The following is a 24,346-nucleotide window of genomic DNA, read 5'->3' as shown; positions in this document are numbered from 1 at the left end:
GGCTATACTTTATGGATTTTTGTTATTTTTTTTAAGCTCATTCTCTAATAATTTGATAGTCCAGGGCTGTCAAACAAAAAATTCTACAAGAAAATATTTGACAGGATGGTCCGTCAAATTTCTCAAAATTTGACGGGCTAAGACTGCCAAATATAGGCTTTTTTCACATAGTGTGATAAAGTAAGGTTTGTTGAGAAACAAACTTCACAAAATAAGATTCTCTGGGAGTTGTCTGAACGCTACGGAGGTTTTTGTAATAAAAATGCAACATTTAGGTCTGTCGGGTAAATCTGTCTTTTTATAAATAAAATCTTGAAAAAATAAAACTCACAATTTCACGGGTTGAACATGTGGATGGTGTGTGACCACCACAATAATTTTTATATTTTGAGAAAGAAAAGTCTTTCACAGTTGATTAAGGCTAGCCTTAGTAAGATTTCAAATCTTAATGGGACATTGAGAACTCTTTTCTTTATGTAATTATAGGGTGAAAAGAAGGATTTTTGTTTACTTGGGGTTTCTTTGAGCACACAAATTTCATATCTAGCTCTTTCATTGGAGTTTTCTTAGAACTCTAGACATTACAATTAAAAAAAGTAGGGTTTTGTGGGTTTCTGAGGGAAAAAATTTCAGATCCTTCTAATTTCTTTTACTTGGAACTTCTTAATTTGAGGACACAGTATCAAACTCCATTATTTTCAAGTGGGGATAACTCTAGTGCAGGTGTGACTTCCATGGGTTTAAAAGAAGAAATCAGATTTGTATAATTTCTTTTACTTGGGTTTTCTTAGAGAATACAAACATATGCATTATGATTTATAATTGTTTTAATTTCATCTTCATACTAATATTTAGCCCCCACAAGAGAAATTCTCAGGGTCCACCCCGGATTGCATACCAAAGGACCCGCAGATGGTATTATGGTCATTCCAGAGGAAATTACCTTATCAAGTGCCTAAAAACCTAGAGTTGTGAAATTCTCTAACTTACATGGTAAATAAAGGGTAAGAAGATTCAATTCTTTGACATCCCTTCAGAAGTAGAGGGTAAGGTGATTTACTAAACTACCCTCAGTTGTCTATTTTTTCTTGGAGTCGTGTGATGTAATTCATTGAAGACTTTGGAAAGGAGAAGAAAATGTTGATCGTAGAAACTGAGTTCTCTACTCCTTGGGTTTTACTCCCACCACGTGGATGAAAACTCTTTTGAACCCATATATGCACGAACCACTAAATCTTTGAATAATATTGACTAGTGATCTTTAGACTCATTCCAACATTTGTTATCTTGACGATGGGTAGTATGTTGTAAAATTTAGAGTTTTATTCATGTATTTTGTTGAGGGCAAGATCTTTCAAGTGTTATTTGTAAAGTATAGAGATTTCCTCAATTGGTGAAATACAAGCTAAATGAGCTTTTTTCTTTTTTGTATAAGTTGAAAGTCAAAACTTCTTTTAGTTTTTTTGTTTATGAGAGTTGTAATGATAACTTTTCAAATCTTTAGTCCCACATCAAATAAATATAAGAATAGTGTTCAACTAATAAAGGATACCTCTCTCTCTCTCTCTCTCTCTTGGATGTGAGTAAGAAAGAAAGTGGGCTTCGAGTGCACATAGGGGCCAAGGCACTGTGTGACTACAGCTAACCCGCCTGAAAATCTTAGTGTGCACGCAGCGAGGATGAAAATATCGGATTTAAGCCTCACGTGGATGGGCGTGAAAGGCCACTTTGATTTTTCTAGTAAACGATTAGTAGAAAGTGAGACTGTCAAACCTTGGAAACTAGATGTCTGGACAGGTTGTTTCAATCTTGAGGGGGTGAAATTGATTTTAAGGACAATGGTTTCTTCGTACCTCAGTCAACAATAAGTTCTTCCAATTTCTTCCTACTTTTATATTCTAATATTATTTAGAATCTGTTTGTTTCAAGAACATAGAATTAGAATTGTTCAACATAGTCTATTGACGATAAATGAGACTAGTCATTGGAATCAAAATCTATTAAAGGTGTCCCAAACATTTATAACAATATTTTGATGCCCTCCTATGACATACGCTCCCTGACTGGCATGTGGTAGAACCATAGATTTTTTTAATTGGGATACACAACTATACATCCCCATAAATATGTGCAGTTGTGTATCCAGAGGAAAAAAGATCTATGGTTCTAACCCATGCCACATCAGAGAGCATATGTTAGAGGGGACATCAGAAAATCACGACTCTCTGTAAAAGTAAATAGTCATGATAATTTGACTCCTTTGGCGTGGTAGTGCATAGAACCAAAGATTTTTCTCTATCCTGAGGAAAAAATCTCTCATTCTATGCATTGCCACGCCAGGGGAGTATATCAGAGGGGGAGTTACAAAATCATTATTCAAAAGTAAAATACTTCTTTTCTATCAAACTTATTTCTTAGGGTTAATAGAAAGAGAACAAGAAAATAAGAAAGAAGAAAGAGCCGTGATAAATCGACGCAGCAAAACCTACGCAATTTGTACATGGCTGACGTGACAAGGGCACATAACCGTAGATCTTTTTCTTCAGGATACATAAGGAAAAGATCAACCGTCCTATGCCCTTGCCACGTCAACTACATATATTTTGCCACGTTGATTTATCATTAGTCAAAAAGAAAAACAAAATTAGAAGAAAAGAGAAGCAGTATAATGCTTTTTTTTTTTTTTTTTCTATTTGAAGAGTAGTAGAATGCACATCCTTTTTTGTTCACCAGACTTGGTTGTTGGTTTACTCACCCAAGTTTAGTCATATTAGTGATTTTCAATAATTAAATTTTATTATTTTCTATCTAGACAAGATCAAGAGCAGTTTTACATAACTATAAGCTTTATTTTTCCAAAGATACAAGATGGTTTACATTAATGTTGCATTTGCGACACAAAATGGGGGTTTTGTGAATTTTATCACCCACCTTCCATGTTTAAGTAAGTCTATCTTTAAACCATTTTGTTGTAAAAGCTCGTAATTAAGTGTCAATTACATACAAGAGAAAGATATAAATTTGAAATGTTTTGAGACAATCTTCTATCGACCCCCTAACCTTTATTTGAAGAACAAAACATATTCTCACTTGATCCTGAACTTCCCTCAGTTAGACCTCTTTCATTGTAGAAACCAGGTTGTTTAGGTTTGGACAAACACAATGTGAAAAAAGCCCAAATTTGACGGACCAAGAGGTCGAATTAGCGACGAATTTTTCATTGTCAAATTTTTATTTTTTGACAGGCTGAATCTGTCAAATTAATGAAGGATGAGAGAAATTCGACAGCTCTAAGCCATCAAATCTGGGAACATCAAGAATTTCAACGGTCTTAGACAGTCAAAATTCAATTTTTAAAATTCGTGGGCCTTGGCCCGTCAATTTTTTCTGTAGAATTTTTCAGTTCTCACGTAATGAAAATTGCACCCTCAATACCCAACATAAAAACCACAGATGACATGGTTGGCCTGTCTTTCGGGCGTTGTTGCACCCACAAGAGACCAACATGGATACATCTCAACACTTCAGACTCGGGTAATTGACTCCCCATCGATGAATCCATTAGTTCACGTGCCTTGTCTTCATTCCACAGTTTCCATGCCTAAAAAAGAATCCAATTACCCTTTAATCATCAAATGATAAAATAGAGAAGGTAAGAAGAATATGTTCATCTGTACACTTACATGTCCTATAAGGTTGAGGTCATGATCAGGATGAAAAAATCCTCTGTTTTTCCTTCCAGTCACTATCTCTAGGACCAAAACACTGAAGCTGAAGACATCAGATTTTATTGAAAATAGTCCATCTATCGCGTACTCCGGTGACATATAACCACTACATGTCATCATTCAAGAAAAAATTGGTAAGCAGAGAAGTGGATGAATAAAGATATAAGTGTAGTGGTACTTACTATGTTCCAACCACCCTATTTGTATTTCCTTCAGTCTGCTCTCCTCCAAAACTTCTTGCCAAACCAAAGTCTGAAATTTTGGCTCTCATCTCACTGTCTAATAGAATGTTGCTGGCTTTGAGATCTCTGTGAATAATTCTGAATCTTGAATCTCTATGAAGATAAAGAAGTCCTTGAGCTACTCCTATGATGATTTGGAAGCGCTTTTGCCAATTGAGTATAGTACTTCTTGCCTGATCTGCACCATTTTAACAAAAAAATTTAACTCGAGCTTCTTTGGATCCATGGACGATATTTTTTAACATAGTTTTGAGATTAAGAGGGCCTAACCAAAAATAAAGTAGTCCAAACTTTTGTTGGGCACGTATTCGTAGATTAACATCTTTTCTTCTCTCTCAATGCAACATCCCAGAAGCCTAACAAGGTTCCGGTGTTGAAGTTTTGCAATCAAAATAACCTCGTTCTTAAACTCATTGAGGCCTTGTCCGAAATTTGTCAAAAGCCTCTTCACCACTATTTCTAGTCCATTCAATAGCTCACCCTAGAGATTTCATAGGTGAAAATTATTGGAAATAATTTAGTTAGTTGATATAGTTATTTTCTAGTCTTTTATTTAATCCTTATTTATAAGGACTTTTCTGTAATTTGACCTTGGTAATTAATATAAATTCCTGCCAAGCTCTCACAATGAGACTTGACACAATTATTCTCAAATTCTTCTTAATATCAGAGCCAAGGAATTCTCCTTTTTCCCTTTCTTCTCTTTACTCATCTAAACCAAGAGTCAAACCTCATTCGATCTTCTCCCTTTCGGGGTCTTTCATTTTTTTTATTTTTCGTTTTATCACATGCTGCAATAATGCGTTGTGGGTTTACCCTATGTTAGGGTTTGTTTCTTTGTAAAAGGAATATAATATTTTTTTTTAGATCCTGCGATAACTTGGAACAAGCCAAACAGAAGCTCGACTCTGTTTTTGGTCCCAATAACTCTGTAGCAGCCCTAGGACCTTAGTTTTTGGTCTTATGACAGCCCTATCACTTTTGTTTCAGTTCTGCGTTAATCACAGTTGCTTCGTCTTGGACCTACGACTTCACAGCAGCAGTTTCTGGTTTCGTTTTTGGTTGGTGGTTGTAGGTTTGGCGTCGTTTTGGTTAGGCGACAGTTGATTTGGTATTGTTTTGGACCCACGACTTCAGAATAGTTGGTTTTGGCTTCGTTTTTGATCTATGGCTATAGATTTGGCGTCGTTTTGGTCAGACGACAGTAGATTTGGTGTCGTTTTGGACCTACGATTTCAGAACAGGTGTTTTTGGCTTCGTTTTTGATCTGTGGCTATAGATTTGGCATCGTTTTGGTTAGGCAACAGTAGATTGGGTGTCGTTTTTGGACCTACGACTTCAAACCAGGTGGTTTTGGCTTCATTTTTGGTCAGTGGCTAAAGCTTTGACGTCGTTTTGGAGCTACGACTTCCAACCAGGTGTTTTTTTGGCTTCGTTTTTGGGTCAATGGCTGTAGATTTGCCATTGGTTTGGCCTACGACTTCACAGCAACAGTTTCTGGTCTGGTTTGTTGGTCAGTGGCTGTGGTTTACCTTGTGACAGCCCTAATACCTTCAGACTTACCTGAGATTGGTCTTTTGGAGTAGTTATTGATTGGTTTGTTAGACCTCGTGGCGCGAGTACTACACTAGTTGGACTCTTCTTTAAGAAATTTTTACATAACTGCTCCTTCAGATCTCCCTTCAAACCAAATAATGTCTTTGGAACAAAGAATTACAACTTCAGTCCTTGGGTCTACCTCTTCTGCTCAACGTATTACTACTGCTCTTCTTGATGGTCGGAACTTCCAATCGTGGTCTCGATCTGTATGGCTCTTTCTCGGAAGTAGAGGAAAATCTGGTTGGCTCTCTGGGACTGTTACTAAACCACCCCTAACTGATCCTAAATTTGAATCATGGGAGATCGACAATTGCACTATCCTTGGGTGGCTGTTCAATTCCATGGAGCAGCGTATTTATATCATGTTCATGTACCATGAAATAGTTTCATCTTTATGGTCAGCGCTTACTTGGACATACGCACATTCTCGGAATGACTCAAGGATTTATGAACTTTATCGAGACATTGCCCAGGCTACTCAAGGGACTCAGAGTGTAGCTGATTACTTTGGCTACCTTCAGTCACGTTGGGAAGAACTTTCTCACTATGAGTTTATGGCTGAATTGTCTTCCGAGGCAGCCGATTATGTTGTCAAGCGGATTGCTCGACATCAAACATATCAATTTCTTATGGGTCTCCATCCAGAATTTGAGGCACTTCGCACACAGATCCTCAACACCACTCCTTTACCGTCTTTGTTTGAGATATTTGCGACCATTGACAGTGATAAGCGTCACCGCCGTATTCCTCTTTAGACTCAGACCCCTGGCATTCTTTCTGCTCCAACTACAAATCAGATGGCCTTAGTTGCCAACTCGAATTTCTCTGACCACCGTACCCCTGAATCAGGGAATCGTGGCCGTGGTAGCCGTGGTCATGGTAAGGGGAGTGGCCTTACTTGTAGTCATTGTGGGAAGACTAGTCATGAGAAGGCTCGTTGCTTTCAGCTCTATCCTCATCTGATACCACGAGCTTCCTCCACTTCATCTTTGGTACAGACTGCTCCTCGTGCTGCTACAGTGGAATCTTCATCTACTGATCCATCTTCACTTAGCACGATTGACTTGCAACAGCTACAGACTCAGATTGTCACTATTATCCGGGATCAGTTTCAAGCTCACACCAAACCCTCTTCGACGGCGGCCTCAGGTATTACGCCTCCAGGTACATCCTCTGCATTCAATGTTACTCAATCTAGCTCTACTCCTCTAACATGGGTTATTGATTCTGGTGCCTCTGATCACATGACCGGTGAGTCTAGCAACTTTACTTTTTCTACTTTTTCCACCACCCATAAAGAAATTCGCCTTGCTAATGGATCTTTTACACTTATCCACAGTAAGGGTATCATCTCTTTATTCTCTGGGCTTTCCCTTGATTCTGTACTTCATGTCCCTCACCTATCTCTTAATCTTTTGTCTGTTAGCAGTATTACTAAATCTCATAATTGCTCAGTTACCTTTTTTCCTACTCACTGCATTTTTCAGGACCTGACTTCGAAGAAGATTTTTGGCAAGGGGTATGAGAAGGATGGACTGTACGTGTTTGGATCTCAGTCTAGCGCTGCTCCGGCTTCTGTACTTCCATCGTCTAGTAGTCACATTTTTACATCACATACTCTAGATTTATGGCATGCTCGCTTAGGACATACCAATTTTCAACATTTGTGTTCTTTATTTCCTACTTTAAAAACTGCTTGTAGTGGATATAAATTTCAATGTTCTGTGTGTGAACTTTCTAAACACACGTACATCTTATATTCCACGTATGCATCGATCTAATGCAATATTTGATTTAGTTCATTCTGATGTGTGGGGACCTTCCCCTGTTACTGCTTTTAATGGTCATCGCTATTATATTACCTTTATAGATGATTACTCTCGTTGCACATGGGTTTATTTGATGTGTTCACGCTCTGAGGTGCTCCCAATTTTTGTTAACTTTCTTAAAATGATTCAAACTCAATACAATATCACTGTTAAATCACTTCGGTCTGATAATGAGGGTGAATATATATCTGATGGGATTCGTTCCCATCTTCATGAGAATGGTATGCTTCACCAATTGACTTGTCCTTATACTCCTGAACAGAACGGGGTGGCGGAACGCAAGAATCGCCACCTCATGAACATTGGCCGCTGTCTTATTCGCGAAATGCACGCTCCAAAGTCATTTTGGAATATGGCAGTCCTTACTGCGGCTTTTCTTCTTAATCGTGTTCCAAGTCGCACCTTGAGAGGGCAGGTGCCCCTTCATGTCCTTCAACCTGATAGCATTCTTTTTCCTATTACACCTCGTGTCTTTGGGTGCACGTGTTTTGTTCAGAATAAGACCCCCAATCGTACAAAATTGGATGACAAAGCCATTCGATGCATCTTTTTGGGTTATTCTTCTATGTCAAAGGGGTATCGGTGTTATGATCCAGTTTCTCGTCGTATCATCCACACTCTTGATGTTACCTTCTTTGAAAATGTTCCATTCTATCATGTTATTTCTACTTTGCAGGACTCCTCTCCTATTGTGCTACCTTCCCCAGTTTTTCCTCCGCCTTCGCCGTCGCTTCAGGTCTACACTCACCCCTCTACACCCTTACCAACCTCCTCCTTGGATTCAAGTATACCTTCTTCTACCTCCACACATATACCTGTTCTTCTTCCGTCTATTTCTGACTCACTTACCTATTGCCCTACGCAAAGGTAAGCGGTAGTGTGTTACTGATCATCTTATTGCTCAGTTTGTTTCCTATCAGGGTCTTTCTTCCTCTTATCAGGCCTACCTTACCGCAACTGATTCTATTCGGGTTCCTCGGTCTATCTCAGAAGCATTAAGAGACCCACAGTGGACAAAAGCTATAACTACGGAAATAGATGCTTTGCAAACCAATAATACCTGGGAACTTGTTTTTCTTCCGTCTGGGGCGCGGACTGTTGGTTGTAAATGGGTCTTCACAGTGAAATATCTCGCAAATGGTACGGTTGATCGGTATAAGGCGCGACTTGTTACTAAGGGATTTACACAGACCCCAGGGAAAGATTTTGGTGCCACTTTTGCTCCTATCGCCAAACTCTCCACTGTTCGCCTTCTTATCTCCCTCGCTGCGTGTAACTCCTAGCCACTTCACCAACTTGATGTAAAAAATACCTTTCTGAATGGTGATTTGACTGAGGTTATTTATATGGACCCTCCTCCAGGGTTTCGTCTTCAGGGGGATTATTCTGGGAAAGTATGCATGATCTGAAGCAGTCCCCGCAAGCTTGGTTTCAGCGTTTTTCTGAGGTTATTCTTTCTCTGGAGTTTTTTAGATGTCACTCAGATCATACTTGCTTTATTCGTCGAGGAGTAGATGGTTGTTGCACTATTGTTTTGGTCTATGTAGATGATATCATTGTGACTGGAGATGATGCACAGTGGATCGATAAGGTTAAAACGCTATTAGGTCATGTTTTTGAGGTTAAAAACTTAGATCCACTCAAGTACTTCTTGGGGATGGAAGTGGCTCGCTTTAGTCGTGGTATATCATTGTCTCAGCGTAAATACACATTGGATCTTCTTCAAGACACTAGGATGCTTGGTTGTCGTCCAGCTTCCTCCCCTATGGATCAGAATCGTCTTCATGCTGATTTTAGTGATCTTTTATCAGACGCCTCCTCTTATCAGAGACTTGTAGGTCGTCTGATTTATCTAACTAATACTAAACCAGATTTGTCCTTTGCGGTTAGTGTGGTCATCCAGTTCATGCATACTCCGCGTACATCTCACCTTGATGCAGTTTATCGTATTCTTCGCTACCTGAAGTCACGTCCTGATTTTGGCCTTTTCTATTCTTCTACTGCTTCGCCGCATTTATCTTGTTTTACATATGCTGATTATGCTGGCTCTCTTACAGATAGGAGATCTACCTCTGATTTTTGTACCTTTTATGGTAATAATCTTATCTCGTGGAAAAGTAAGAAACAAAATGTGATATCTCGTTCTTCTGCTGAAGCTGAGTATCGTGTTATGGCCCTTGGTACATGTGAAATAACTTGGCTTCGGTCTTTCTTGACAGAGTTGGACTTTCCTGTTTCTTGTCCTTCTACTCTACTATGTGACAACAAGTATGCTATTATGCTTGCTTCTGACTCTGTTCTTCATGAAAGAACTAAGCACATTAAGGTTGATATTCACTTTCTCAAAGAGAAAGTTCGATCTGGTGACCTTCAGACAGTCTTCGTTCCTTCCTCAGATCAGCTTGCCGATATGCTTACGAAGTCTGTTGGTCCGTCTATCACTAATTCTCATCTTGTCAAGCTGGGTTTAGTTGATATATTCTCCCCAACTTGAGGGAGAGTATTGGAAATAATTTAGTTAGTTGATATAGTTATTTTCTAGTCTTTTATTTAATCCTTATTTATAAGGACTTTTCTGTAATTTGACCTTGGTAATTAATATAAATTCCTGCCAAGCTCTCACAACGAAACTTGACACAATTATTCTCAAATTCTTCTAAAATAACTATAAGAAAGATCATATAACATTATTCACCTAAAAATTATTTATGTTTGAGCATTAATTCAATCAACATTATGGAAAGTAGTATTACCTTGTAAACAAGACCAAAACCACCCTGACCCAGCTTACTATCAGAAGCAAAGTTATTAGTGGCAGTTGCTATGGTAGCAAAATCAAACTGAAGTAAGTCCATCTCATCCATTTGGCTTTCATCTGTGTAATAGTTTTTTTTTAGTTGAAAAACAATTGAAACATTTGTATTAAAAGAAACAAAATGATGATGGCAACCAAATGATTGCAAAAGAAAAATGTTGGTAAGGGAAGAGATGAATCATTTTACCTCTTTTCTTTCTCTTGTTCTTCCAAATAATAAAATAGATGATCGAACAAAAGATAAGCATCCCCAAAATAACTGGTACTGATATCACAATCACTCGTTTTTTCTTCTTGGTTGAATCGCCTTGTACATCTACATTTCCATCATGACTAGAAAGTTAAAAACACACACATAAGCTTGGCTAATTACCTTAGAATAACAATCTCATAGAGAACGAAACATAAATGATTTATAATATAGGCTTGGCTTCAGTAATTTTATATAACTTGGTGTATTTTCAGGCGAGCACAATTTTCATTTTCAAAGGATCATGGCCTAACCTAAGTACAAGAACATGAGATTTAACCCCACATTGATTTAGATGCTACAAAATTATCCATAAACTTTGTTCTAATATAGCATATTTGATGCATTATATCTATTGCTCTGTCATCATATCTAATATATATATATATATATATATATATATATATATATATATATATATATATATATATATATATATATAATTTTTTGGCTTATCGTGGGTGTCCCCACCTTTCAGATTAGACTAATCCCATGGTCACACGCACTGCCCCCTCGGAAAGTCCTACGTGCAGATGGTAGAGTCGAGGGTAAACCGGACCCTGGAGGGTGGCCCCAAGGAATTCATTGCATCTTGGGGTTTCATACACTTGACCTACCCTTCATGAGGAGCTTATCAAGGCTCGGCTTGCCACTAGGCCAACACCCTTGGGGTTGTCATATCTAATAATATGTTATGTTCCTTCATCACATATTCAATTGTTTCGTAAAATTGATTTTGTACCTTTTTAAAAGACAATAAAGATAGAAAAAACTCTAATGACTTATGTTTCATGGAGGAACATTAGAGCGCCAATAATGACCATCCATACTTATTACTTCTGGAGCTGTCGTTCGAACGTAGAGATCTTGCCCACCATCTATAACCTGTTTAATATCAATCAAATCTCCATGCCATAGGACACAGCCGCTGCCTGCTCCTCTAATATCAGAATTAGCAAAAGCCGTACAAGAACAATTGTTCAAACAGACCACCTCGCATTCGTCAAGACTCATTTTCTTGTTCACCCAGGACGTCGATGTATCAAGCAATTTCACAAAAGAAAACTTAACAAACGTATCTTTATCATAGCACATAGATTGTGTTCTTCTAAAGCATCCACCTGACGGATCAATAAATCCCCAATTGTATGAATATGGGGGCGAAAATCCCATTAAACATTGGCACATAGGTGAGTTAACAATATCACAAATACCATAAGCACCACACTTGCCATAAACATCTCATTTTTCTTTCGGCACTGACAATATAATGTCCCACTCCATGGTCTGATTGTTCCATGTAAGGTGCTGGAGAAGGTCAGATGGATTCAGCACAAACCTGGAACGCATTGCACGGTACAGGAACGTTGCTAATATTTTCGTACAAGAAATACACTTCTTCAGAATTAAATACGGAGACTACATTGGGAGTCATCTTAGGAGTGCCGCTAAGTTGAAGCCCATTCCATGGCCCACTAGGAAATTGCTCGACAAATCCTTTACAAAGAACAAATTCAGGTAATCCTTGAAGTTCAATGCTGTAAGTGAAATCACCAGAAGAAGGATCGTCCGGACCCTTTCACGATGTCAATTTCCTATTCAAACCAATTCTTGGGTTGTATCCAAATCTCGTGTTTTCTAACACTGTATCGGATGGATGATCAATACTCTGCCATAGATAGCTCTTGGGATCATCATTGCCTTCAGGTTTCAAAATAAGATTCCCCGACTCCAAGAGCTGAGCAATTGTATTCCCGACATTGGTGTAATTGGAAGACGACCAAAAAACACTATTGGTTCCATTGACAAGTAGTACAAGATTTCCATTGATGTCGATTTTCAGAACTCCTCCTGATGAGTTTTTAATGGGGTTGTCTCTATTTGCAACCCAAACTACTATTTTAATTGGGATGTTCTTGTACCATATTCCCAAATATCGGTTCTTCAAATTTCCAGAACTGAAGAATCGTAATTCGAAGGTTTGGCCTAAGGAAACTAAGATTTGATTGTCTTTAAGGAGTTGACTTGGAATTAGAGTATCGATTGCAGTAGAGAATTTTGAGAAGAAAGAGAACAAGGTGAAGCTGAAACAAAGGAAGAGAAGACCGTCCATTAATTAAGAGAATATTTCTAAGATATCATCTGAATTATAGCACATAATGGAACTTTTTTGGTTTGTTAATGAGAGTAAGTCCTGCAAACTTGTAAGAACTCATCCAAGTCAAGTCAAGGTTTCACCTTCCATGATATAATTTTGTTACCACACAGGTAAAAATGTGGTATACTTTTCAATGATTACTGATCTCTAGACTTTGATTCCAACATTTTGTCTTTGGGGGCCAGTATATATGACCATGAAGAAAAAAAATACTAAAATCAAGTGGGGTAGCCACGATAAATGAGATTTGTCATTCGCATTAAAGTCTAATACTGGTGTCCCAAACATTTATGTCAATAATTCAAAACTTTGTTAGTCTTTTATGCATTTTTTAAAAGTAAGAAAATGTTTCTTAGGGCAAACACTTTACTATTTAATTCATATCAGACTTATTTCTTAGGGTAAAAAGTGATAAGTTTCCAGGTCCGACTCAAAACCAATTGGCAATGAGTGGAGAGGCTCAAGAGCTTATAAGGAGAGATATAGCAATGAGTATCCGATGTGGGACTAAACTTAAACGTCCCCACACGCGTGGGTTGGACTTGGCCAAAGCACATGGAGATATGAATTGGATTATGTGGAGGTGCAAAAGGCCTACTCTGATACCATGATAAGTTTCGGGGTCCAACTCAAGCCCAATTGACAATGATTGGAGAGGCCCAGGAGCTTATAAGGAGAGAGATTAGGCAATGAGTATTTGATGTGGGACTAAACTTAACAAAGAGAAAGAGGACAAGAAAAGAGAACTAATTGAATGGAATTTTTTTTTTGGGTTAGACAATGAAGAGGAGGGTTTGCTCCTATTATTTTTTACGGTTCTCATTTTTCTTTCTGATAATCCTAGTCATAAAATTCGTCAATTTCTTGTGAAAATTTGGAAAAATAAAAAATAAATAGTAGAAAAGGGTAGTCTGACAAAAAAATTGCCGAAAAATCGACAGTTAGAAAATGATTGGTAATATTTTTAATTGTTTTATGCTATTTTCTTAATAATCTACGATGAACATACATCATTAAATCTAGTACATGTATGAATTTGTGAAAAAGAATTATCAACTTTCGTGCACCAACTAAAATGGGCGTGACATTGGGTAGTCTATCTATCTCTTCTAAGATAAGGTCCAAACAATGTACTGCATATGGAATTTTGATTATATTAGGATACCTATCTTCAGTAATATAGACTGTCGAAGTATAATTTGAAGTATTAACAAATTAAGATGGCTTGACTACATTGTGAGGTCCCTTTCTTCAATTTCAGTGAAAATAAAATTTGCAATATAATTGACATCTTTCTCATGTCAAACTATGCATTTTAATTTCAAAAAGAATTGTTCCCTTAGGACAAGATGCCAACAAATTAATGTGTGATCTTTTTCTCCCATCATCAGTCCATGACTCTAACATCAAATTGCATCCTGAATTAACCCATGACTTTTTTACTTCATCTTTATATGTTTTCATTTCTCCCTTCAAAGATGCCAACATCTTAGTTCTTGTTGTTTCACTACTTGGAAGCACACACTACAAAAAAAAACAGTGAATCAGGAACAAAATTATAAAATGGATTTTATCCGTTTCTAATTAAAAACGAGTTTAAACCATTTTACATTTAAAAATGGTTTTATCCGCATTTTATTCGACCCGATATCCATCTGTTTAGTTGGAACGAAACTCTGTCTCAGTCGTCTCTCCCGATCATCTCTCTCTCTCGATCTCTATTGCGCTCTCTCTCTCGATCGTCTCTCTGGATCTCAATCGCTCTCCCTCGATCTCATCTCTTTCTCTCGGTCGCTCTCCCTCGATCTCATCTCTCTCTCGCTCAGTCGCTCGCTCGATCGTCTCTCTCGCTCAGTCGCTCTCCATCGATCTCATCTCTCTCTCGCTTAGTCGCTCGCTCGATCGTTTCTCTCGCTCAGTCGCTCTCCGTCGATCTCATCTCTCTCTCACTCAATCGCTCGCTCAATCGATCTCTCGGGCTAGGTACTCTCTCTAATCCCTCTTTTCTTTATATAAATTGTATTAGGGATTTTGATTGAAGATTTAGATTTTTAGATGTGATTAAACATAATTTTGTTAGTTCTATTATTGGTTGAGTATAAACAATCTTCATGAGCTTGAGCTCTTCAGCCGTCTCCATCTGCAACCAAACAACTTCTCGATCGATCTTTTTAGATCTGAATTCTTAATTTCGTGTTTCTTCAAATTTTCATTTTTTATTTGTTGAATTTTTGGCTATTTATGGAAATTAATTGTTTGAAGAATCAAATATGGTGTGAATTGTTTGATGTTTGTGATGACATCTTTGAGGAATAAAGGATAGGAAAGCCGGATTTCGATTTTGTTGTAGTGTGTGGTTGTTTGGACTTTAATTGCAGGAACTTATGGTAGTTTTTTTTTAAAGAAAAAGCTACTTTTATTCGGTTTGATTATCGATGTAATTAGAATTTTTAAATCTGTAAGTTATTTTGTACCCAAATACTTTCTCATTGTCTTTGCTTCATTAGGTTTCCATAATGCATACAAATGCTAGATCTTTGATGAACATGGCATTACAGACTTGAGGACGCAAATTAGAATAATTGTGGGATGAATATACATATTCCAAGCAGATGAAAACTCTTACACCTTCTATGGGGACATGATTTGAAGGGTTACCAACTTTGTTACCCCACCTATGTTTAAATTCTTTATAGAATTACAAAAATGAGTATAATCGTTTTGAAAATTCCAGAATTGGGTATGAAAAGATAATTACAACTTACAAATATTATTATATTCAATTTTGTAAATAACTTTTTATTATGAAAATAGGTTAAGTTGCAAATTCACTGCTCTTTGCTTAAAATTAAAGTTGTGAAATGGAATCCTAACCAGGACATAACTTTAGATCCAAAGGTTTCTTTGACTATTATTATATATGTTTTTACGTAGCTCACAAAGATCTATCTAGTTAGAACCATAGTCACCAAGTCGAAGTACGGATTTATAACAGCAAGGGAAATTTTCAGAAAAAAAACGAGAAAAAAATGGAAAAAAAAATGATAATATATATTATGAAAAATATATATTCATAACGTAATGTATAATATATTAGAGATTTATTCTAAATTTATAATGTATTTTTGAGAAAAAAAAATCGAGTTTGGAGCATTAAACGCGTTTAACAAATGACAATCTGCAAATTTGTAGGAATATGATGACACTTGCCTAATTTCCAAGTACAACAATGTTTCAGCTACCATCTTGATTGATCAAGTAAGAACATGGGTTTTCTGTTTTGTTTTTTTTCTTGTTATAGGTGATATAATTAGTATAACATTAATATTGCGTTTGAGTCTTATTATTTTCAAATTGGTGAAAACATGCCTGGAGTCGGCTATGTTCCCTCTGGAGCCCCTCTTATGCAACTCAGCAGGCCTTTGATTCAAATGGATTGATTATATTCAGGTGAAATATTCTTCCCTTCGCTTATTTTTTAAACCTCTCGAGTTGATACTTCGTCTATATTCTACAATCTTCCCTTCTCTTTATTTTTGTTTTCGTTTTCTTGAGTTAATTCATGTATGATGCTTGTTAATGTAATGATAGACAAAATGTTCCATTGGGGAATCATTGCCTGATACATCAGGCTTATGGGTGAACAAGAGCATGAATCTCAATGAATGTGAGGTGAAGTGCTTGACCAATTGTTCTTGTACAACTTATGCTAATTCGTATATTAGAGGAGTAGGTAGTGGGTGGATGTGTGATGTGGTTTGGGGAATTGGTTGATCTTAGATGCTAGTCCACAAGGTTATATCTGTATCTGTGAAGTGATTTCTTTGAGTTCCCAGAAAGCAAGTACTTGTGACATGATAGCACTATAAAGGGTGCAACATAAACTAACTGTTTGTGAGTTAAAAAGTCTTATATATGCGCATTAATAGAGTTAAAGTCTTATATATGCACATTAATAGAGTTATGCATTGTTATTTCAGGTACTATGGATAATTTAACTAGGCCTGTGCAATGACTTTCTCAGCTAGAATTTGAACATATAAAAATTCTCAAGCAAAGGAAATCTGAAAACCTAAAGCATGGGATGAAGCTGCTGCAACCAACATGAGGTAAACATGTTTGTTGATTATTGTGTTATATGCTTATGCATTGAGTTTTAATTCCCCCACTGTTTCAATATCTATACTGTAAAAACTTGGCTAAATATCCATTTGATGCCATATATGCCCTATGTTGTGCATCTGTATCAATGGGTCAATAATAAGAATACTACATGGTCTATAAAAAATCTATGTTCCTAATGGCTTGGTCTTCGAATCTGACTGATATATAAGATACAAGGTTTTTTCTAGATTACTAGTCGGATAGATCAGAATTTTATTCTATCAAAACACACACACACACACTCTGTCCTGTTATGTTTGCTGGAGGAATGAATGCAAGGCCTCACTTGACTAATGATAAAACCATTAGGAACATAGATTTTCTTGTATCTCAAAACAAATAATTAGCATTACTTTTAGGAAGATTTTGGCGAAACATCTTCAGAAGTTCTGATTTGTTGTGTGTCCATGGTTGGTAAGCCTTTTAATCTTTCAACTATTTTTTTTTTCCTGTATTGTGTCTTGTATAGCAATCCACATTTTATCCTAATTAGTAGGGAAAAATCTGAAGTCTTGAGTTGTATAGACTATTAATAATGGTATTAAGATATCCCATATATGATGGACTAAATCCTTACAACTTTTTTTGCAGCTTGTGTGGCTTAACCCTGACAATAACCGTGAGCTATTACGGGATTATGGTATGTGTGCTGATAAAGGAGATACCACTAACAGTAGGTACAACCACCACCAACCCAACACCAAAAAAAGACTTCCACGGTTTGACTTTTTTGGGTTTCAATGTACTAGCATAGATGGACTATGAAGCTTATCTATGGGACAATAGCTACAGAAGAGAAGGGCAGACTCGTAAGGGAAGGCAAGGTATTTGTTTTGCTCTCGATTATTTTCATTTTGCTTGAAGAACTTCTCTAGGCTCTTAATTCTTGTTGTGGCAATATGCATCTTGCTCACAAAGGATTTTTTTTTCTGTTGTATACAGGCAAGGTATGTGATGCTATTGAAGTAGTTGGAAAGAGTGTTATGTCCACAACATCCACTGTGACAATTGGACTTGTTTCCCACAGGTAAATCTCAGGCAAAATCCTAGTGTTGTAAAAACAGTAAAGCACCTAGGTTAACTCAGGATTTTGACCTTGGTTGAAGGCCTTCCTGATTTCATACTAGATGTCTTTGTTAAAGTCCTCACTGGTTTTAAGCTAGATGTCTTTGTTACAGTCCTCAATTGTTTGTGACTAGAACTAGAAGAAAGTTTCGATTTCGGACTCATAATATAACTAGCTTCAGAACTTTTAGGAGTTACCTGAGACTGCTCCTTCCTCGCATTAGAATAATTTGTCGATTTCATATAATTCGGTGAGGTATCCGATAACTTGATTGTGGATGGTTTCTGTGGTGTAGCAGCAGCAACAATTACATGGGTAGGAGGCTTATCGATTCGTGATTTTGCTTGTCTTTCTGGATATGATCCCAAGTTCTCCAAATCTAAACGTTTGAATGTTCTTGACTTGTTCATTTTCTTCTTCTACTTAGGTCCTCCTCCCTTGTTTCTAATATCTTGATGTTGAGAAGATAATGGCTTTAGTGTCTTTGGAAACATGATTCTTGGAATCAACTTGGATACCAAGCTTGTCAGGGGCATTTCTTTGAACCATCTTTGAAGAAAGATAAGAATACTTGGATTGAAGGAAACAAAGAAGGTTTTGGTGGGATTATGAAGTTGGGATCATATTAAAATATGTATTGTGGGATTGGACCAGACCATAATGGGAGAAGTGAAATAAGTATGGAGGGGTGTGGCAAGACCATAATGATGGAATTCTGGAGGGTTGAGATCTCCACGAAAAATGTAAACTGCCTAAATGCGTAAAACACAATCAAGTAACACTATTTGTGTGTTACAGATATGGGAGGAACCTGTCTATCATGCATACGCTGTAGTGTGGTACCTTGGAAAGGCACAGTTAGAGTTCAGTGTGAGACATTTCAAACCATGATACCAACGTCCAACAGAAGTAAGTAAGAAAAAAAAAAACTTGAACAAAGAAGACAGTTGGATTCATTCCTAGGTGGAGACAAATCTGAGACAGACCACTCAAACACACCGGCTATATCACAATTGTAAGCACTAATCCAACAGAGGTGTAATCTAGGAGCCACTTGGAAGTTGGTTACTTAACATATGGTGTCTAAGCCAATTTCTAACGTGTGACTTTGTGGAGAAAACTGTCTGGAGGTACGATTGAGTTTTGGTTCTTCATCTTTCCTGTTTTATTCAACAAAATTTCTTAGCAAGGATGCATTTTTAAGGAAGAGCTTGATGATTAGTTATGTTCTATATAAGTTTGAATATAGGGTGTCCTTTCTAATTTTCTACATGGTTTCATGTCTTTGTCAATACAAGCTAAGACTATGTGAGGCACATAGAGCCAAATTAAACATTCAAAAAACTCTCAAGACATGATGGATAAATCAGGGTGATTCAGACATTATGGATTGATGATCTAATATGAATAATGATGCACATTCTTTAAGGTCTAGGGCTGTCAGACACACTAATCCCCACACACCAGATAAACAATCAAGTAATTTTTCAGTCACGGCCCCATCAGTATCAGTTTCTTAGCTATGGACATAGCTCAAGTCCAAGGTATTAAATAGAATGAAATCAATAGTCAATTGCACACAACAAAGTAAAGTGACTTTTATTTCACCTAAAGTGTGTCAGATCAACAATTCAACATCAAACCAAATGAAGCAATAATTAGAACTAGTCACAGTAAATTGAACGTACACCATGAGCCTAGTCAAAGAAAATTGAATGTACACCCTAAGCAGAATAGGATCTATCGAAGTAGATTATTGGTCACTGATTAGATTATATGATAAATGCCCATAGAATCTAACCTTATACAATTTTTGTATTGGAAAATTACCTTGATTTGACTATAGCATTGATCGTTGGTGGACTTAACTGGCCATGTTCTGTGTCAACACTTCGAATAAAAGAACATGCAACCTTCTATTTCTCTACATCACAAAACCCAATAGATCAAATCAAAGAACATAACAGTCTTTACCTCACATTACCATATTGAGTCCCAAAAAATCGATACCCAAACATTAAAAATGATGACACGAATTACTAAAATGAATAACATAGAACATAGAAGAAAGCTTGAACTTACAGACTTTATTAGAATGTTGGGGCAAAAATAGAACCTCAATACTTGATATCACTGTTACATCCTTTCATTTAGAAACTGAAGAGGTTGGGTCATGATCCCACTGATGACAAAAAGCCTCAAATAACTAGGTGTGCATAACTTCTTTGTCAATCTGGAGATGTGTCACTACCCATAGTCACTCCTTCATTTACTGTCTGTCAATCTGGAGTTGATTATGGATTACATTAGCAAATAAAAATATTCCACCATTAAAAAAATGAGATATACTTATATAAAAAAATGACATCACAATAGACTGAATAAGAGGGAAGATTAAAATAACCAATGCAGTGTTCAGTGTAATTTTGTATGAAGAAGGAAACTTAATTCTTTCATAAGAAGTTCCACTAACTCAATCAGCTACTTCCAAGTTATAGTAATAATATGTCTTTATTCATAACACCAGAAAATTGAAACATAAGCATCCATTACAAAGGGCATTACAAATTTAGAGGTTTTTAAAGTGACTATTTCGCAGGTTTAAAGTGACAATTTCATTTTAAACCCGCGAAATAGTCACTTCTGAATTTTTTTTGATGAAAACATGATTGTTCACATTTCGGTAATTAAAATGAACAGAGGGCAGGAATTGTAAATAACTAATTTAAGCTCACGAAATAGTAATTCACCCTACATTTTATTACAGATTTTCCAATAACAATCACTAGAATTGATCAAAATGGGTATGAAGTATGAAAAAATAGATTGTGGCATAGGATTCATGTTTTGAACCCAATGATCTATGATGAGGTGTAGATGTCTTGTCCTTTACTCAGATTGTTTATTGTTGATTTCTTAAAGAGCTTATCAAACTGAGTAAAACAAGTTCATAAATAAAACCAAAAAAAAAAAATTGAACCTCATTATCACAACGAATTACTTACTTGATTAATCCAATTGGGGATCTTGACAGAAGACTCGATCGATTGAGAGAGAGAGAGAGAGACTGACTGAAACAGATGATTAAACTGAAATTAAGGTTTAATTCTAAAAAAATCAAAGTGAAAACCTAAATCTAAGTTTTTTAAACTGAAATTAAATCATGAACTCCCAAAACGTGATTGAGATCAGAGCTGTGGTATCCTAATCTCAACCAATGAGATCTTAAAAAACCTGCATGTCGGTGCAGGAAGCTCAACTAAGCGGATCTCTTCTTGATATTAAAAACCTAGAAGCAAACCTCATGATCGAAACAAAAAACCCTCGCAGTAGCAACATCACCTGTTGAAGAAGCAAATTTCGATTAGGTTTTGTGGAATCGAATACCTTAGATCTCTTGAATCAACTAGGAAAAATAAAATCAACATTGCTCTTTTTCAACACCCCTTGATCCACAACACACACAAAAACACAAAGAGAGAGTTACCTTGATGTGATCGATGAGAAACCCTAGATCTCAGGCTGTTTGATTTGTTTAAGAAGAAGAACCAAAAGAGATAGACATGGGATCACATAGAAATCATGTATTTCAAGTAATTTGATTCATTTAAGAAGAACCAGAAGAGATCGAGAGAAAGAGGACGAGCTTTCTCAGTCAATCTGAGTAAGTGAGTTGTGAGGTTTTGGATCGAAAGAGAGAGATTGCTCAATCAATCTAAGTGAGGGAGTTGAGAGGAATTGGATCGAGATCGAGAGAAAGAGAGAGAGAAAGAGAGGGCGAGCTTGCTCGATGGACATGTCTGGTTCTGCTGAAGTGAGGGAGTTGTGAGGTTTTAGATCGAGAGAGAGGGCAAGCTTGCTCGATGGATCTGAGTGAGGGGGTTGTGAGATTTCGAAAATAAAACACGAGAATAGAAGGAGAATTAAAATGAAAGAAGAAATTAGGCAAGATTTAAAAACTCTATACTGACCGACATTTTTTTTTTTCGGTTGCTATAGTGCTACATAGCGACGGAAATAAGTTGGCTGTCGCTAATGTCGTTGCTATTTCTCAATTTTCCTGTAGTGTTATGTGATGTATGCTCAAAATTTCAAGTTCAAAGATAATGCCACGTGGGATCAATCACCATATTTAAACTACTAATACCAACCAACAGTCAAAGAAAGTCCCACATTCTCCCATGCCTCATAAACACAAAATATGATTACCAAGATATTACTCCATACCTTCAATATCCAATGTTCATCAACAGAAGTATGACATTTTTTCTGATTCCAATGCTGGAGTTACAAAACAATACGCAGAAGAAGAAATCAATGACCATACAGAAGATGGAATACAAACAAAGCATGTTGTGTAGTTAATTAAAAAGAATAATACTAAACTCAAACATACTCAACTGACGTGGAATGTGCACAAAACCATAGATTTTTTCCTTGTGCATCTAGAAGAAAAAAAATAATATGGTTTTGTGCACATTCCATGTCAGCTGAGTATGTTCAAGTATCTTTTTTTCTTTTTTTTTTTATTCAGTTAAGCACGACAATTAAAAAACATTTGAACTTATAAACATCATTGTCCTACATAATCTCACATATATGATATTGGTCCTGAATCATTGATTCATTTCCTTTGTTGTAAAACGGACTTAAAACGTAGCTTCGGGAGGAACTCACTTTGTATGCACGTTGTGATGACGTCTTCTCTAATCGCTGAACAAAATGACAATATTTTCCAGCATTTTCTAAAGGACAAGATCCATCATGAGGGCACTGCAACAAGAACTCTCTGTAAAAACAATGCAGCTTCAAGAAAATTAATGAAAAGAAGGGTTTACCCCCAACTAGTAGTATTACTTTATATCATTCTCTATATATAATTTTAATTCTTTTACTTTAAATATTTTTCTTCTAATGTTTACTTTCATGAAGTGCCAAATTGCTAACAATGGCAGCAATTATTTCTTAGAATGTTCTATTTTTAGCAATTAGTACAAGTAATTAAGGTTCTAGGTTGACTAGAAATTTATAAATTTGGAGTCATGTATCTATTTATATAATTCCACTTAGGATTTCTTGATTCTTTGGTATGATCGATAAGCAATGACACTTGATCATTATCATATAGACTGTAATATATATTTCAATATGGTCTCTTAACTTAATTGATTAGCGATTTCAGATCTAGATACGAGATTTCACATCTTATTTCAAAATATAACATTGATGACTCTGAAATATTAAACAATCACTTTATCATAAAATATTTTGATCGAGATAATTTTAATTTTTCTCCTAATTTAAGCATTGCATCAAATGATCCTCGATATTTGTTTAGAGGGAATCCAAATGACCATCAGGACCTTGAGCTTGACCCACCAACACAAAAGTATATTTATTTCACAAAATAATTTCAGAAAAGTAAAAAAAGGCTGAAAGCTTTATATTACATGCTCAACCCTTGATCAAATAACCACACCACCAAAAAAAAATTAAAAAAATTCTTGCACAGTATACTAAATTATCAAATTTACGACATTTCTTGAAAGCAATGAACATTCAATTAGTATACACATAGAAAGGGCACTAAAAGAACTCTGCAGAACTGCACAGTATACTAAATCCACAAGTATAGATAAAAGCATAGTGGCTTCCTTTTTTCATCGGTAAAAGCATTGTGGCTTCCTATAAAAGTATCGATTAAGCATCCTCAGTGGAAGAGATCATAACGTAAATCAGAGTTATGATTGGAAACAATAGGCTTACCCTTTTCTCCATTCAAAATCATGGATGAGTCACCTCGGATTTGGGAAGAATCAATTTAAAGGAAAATTCACGTTAAATATCCTGCTCATTCAAGAACAGTAACAATCATCTCGGTTTCAGATGATATTTAAAACCGTGGTACGCATCATGTTTTGTATGAATTAAAAGGTTATAAATTACTGTCATTTGTACCAATAGGACACCTACTAGTACTATACACTCACCTCTATGATAATCACGACACCAGCAAGAGGTTTGCTTTTTGCAAAAGGTCAAAAAGTCATCCAATGATACAAACTTTCCTGCATCTTTATTCGCCGGATTTCGTGACAATCTGAACTCAAACTATGGATTTGATAGTTCCGTTACAGTGAAATAAAAATGAAAATAAATTATGGAATTATGGAATAAATATTGTTGTTCAAGATAAGGAAATATGGTTAATCACTTTTGGTTCCAAGGAGAATTTTCTTATGTGCATAGTAATAAATCCCAAGAAGATAAACCAATGGAATGGTAGAAAAATAAGAAAAATTAAAACAAAATCTTTTGAAGAAGGATGGGTAAAAAAGGGCATTAAGGTAGGTTAGTAATGAAGGTGAAAACTGTGGCCTGCTTACTGGGGGCATTGGGTAATTTCTGTACTATAGTATCCATAGTTGTAAATGAACTGAAAGTGTTAACTTAGCTAAGTTGGTAAAGGAGTGTGGAGTGTTGATCCCACAACCT

At 36.3% G+C, this 24,346-nt stretch overlaps 3 protein-coding genes across 29 annotated transcripts in view; 1 reads left to right on the top strand and 2 right to left on the bottom strand.

Moving 5' to 3' along the window:
- Positions 1-24,346, bottom strand: part of LOC147381900 (suppressor of mec-8 and unc-52 protein homolog 1-like) — a 58,933-nt gene that overhangs the window by 13,670 nt on the left and 20,917 nt on the right. For 9 of the 18 annotated variants that reach the window (XR_015174273.1, XR_015174263.1, XR_015174268.1 and 6 more), the window contains 5 exons: positions 22,529-22,624; positions 20,857-22,132; positions 19,682-20,135; positions 10,401-10,529; positions 10,152-10,273 (listed from right to left, as the gene is read on the bottom strand). Coding sequence is in view for 2 of the 18 variants with exons in the window: in XM_086429833.1 (XP_086285959.1) it covers positions 20,861-20,918; positions 21,153-21,193; positions 22,079-22,132; positions 22,529-22,624; positions 23,618-23,629 (261 nt within the window). In the remaining 16 variants the exon portion in view is untranslated. The other 9 variants (XR_015174266.1, XM_086429833.1, XR_015174261.1 and 6 more) reach the window with 9 other exon arrangements.
- Positions 1,194-10,143, bottom strand: LOC147381902 (G-type lectin S-receptor-like serine/threonine-protein kinase SD1-1). Of its 2 annotated transcripts, none has more exons than XM_086429827.1 (4): positions 4,241-10,143; positions 3,911-4,148; positions 3,684-3,834; positions 1,194-3,601 (listed from the first exon to the last, which is right to left on the bottom strand). In XM_086429827.1, the coding sequence occupies exons 1-4, from the start codon at positions 4,290-4,292 to the stop codon at positions 3,407-3,409; spliced, it is 636 nt and encodes a 211-aa protein (XP_086285953.1). In that variant the 5' UTR covers positions 4,293-10,143; the 3' UTR covers positions 1,194-3,406. The 2 variants fall into 2 exon arrangements, with proteins under 2 accessions (XP_086285953.1, XP_086285954.1); XM_086429828.1 differs by having other exon boundaries at positions 3,684-3,765.
- On the top strand, positions 14,471-18,427 carry LOC147381901 (AP2-like ethylene-responsive transcription factor AIL6). 9 transcript variants are annotated; one of them, XM_086429841.1, is made up of 9 exons: positions 14,471-14,604; positions 15,814-15,879; positions 15,997-16,071; positions 16,602-16,730; positions 17,377-17,458; positions 17,540-17,609; positions 17,728-17,812; positions 18,150-18,166; positions 18,279-18,400. In XM_086429841.1, the coding sequence occupies exons 4-9, from the start codon at positions 16,726-16,728 to the stop codon at positions 18,305-18,307; spliced, it is 288 nt and encodes a 95-aa protein (XP_086285967.1). In that variant the 5' UTR covers positions 14,471-14,604; positions 15,814-15,879; positions 15,997-16,071; positions 16,602-16,725; the 3' UTR covers positions 18,308-18,400. The 9 variants fall into 9 exon arrangements, 6 of the variants coding, with proteins under 6 accessions (XP_086285967.1, XP_086285962.1, XP_086285968.1 ...); XM_086429836.1 differs by having other exon boundaries at positions 15,814-16,071; XM_086429838.1 differs by lacking the exon at positions 15,814-15,879 and having other exon boundaries at positions 14,489-14,604; positions 15,923-16,071.

This window comes from Akebia trifoliata, unplaced genomic scaffold (assembly GCF_017979445.1).
Source record: "Akebia trifoliata isolate Shusen 1 unplaced genomic scaffold, ASM1797944v1 Contig00147, whole genome shotgun sequence".
In the NCBI taxonomy this organism is placed as follows: Eukaryota; Viridiplantae; Streptophyta; class Magnoliopsida; order Ranunculales; family Lardizabalaceae; genus Akebia; species Akebia trifoliata.
The sequence above is the reverse complement of the archived record's forward strand: the minus strand, read 5'-3'. Positions and strand labels throughout refer to the sequence as shown.

Excerpts from the sequence above, each read along its gene's own strand:
- LOC147381902 (XM_086429827.1), bottom strand. The coding sequence starts at position 4,292 with ATGTTAATCTACGAATACGTGCCCAACAAAAGTTTGGACTACTTTATT. Across the intron at positions 4,149-4,240 it reads TTTGGACTACTTTATTTTTG|ATCAGGCAAGAAGTACTATA; the intron begins GTTAGGCCCTCT and ends AAAATGGTGCAG. Across the intron at positions 3,835-3,910 it reads AATAGGGTGGTTGGAACATA|TGGTTATATGTCACCGGAGT; the intron begins GTAAGTACCACT and ends GATGACATGTAG.
- LOC147381901 (XM_086429841.1), top strand. Across the intron at positions 17,459-17,539 it reads TAAAGGAGATACCACTAACA|ATGGACTATGAAGCTTATCT; the intron begins GTAGGTACAACC and ends GTACTAGCATAG. Across the intron at positions 17,610-17,727 it reads GACTCGTAAGGGAAGGCAAG|GCAAGGTATGTGATGCTATT; the intron begins GTATTTGTTTTG and ends TGTTGTATACAG.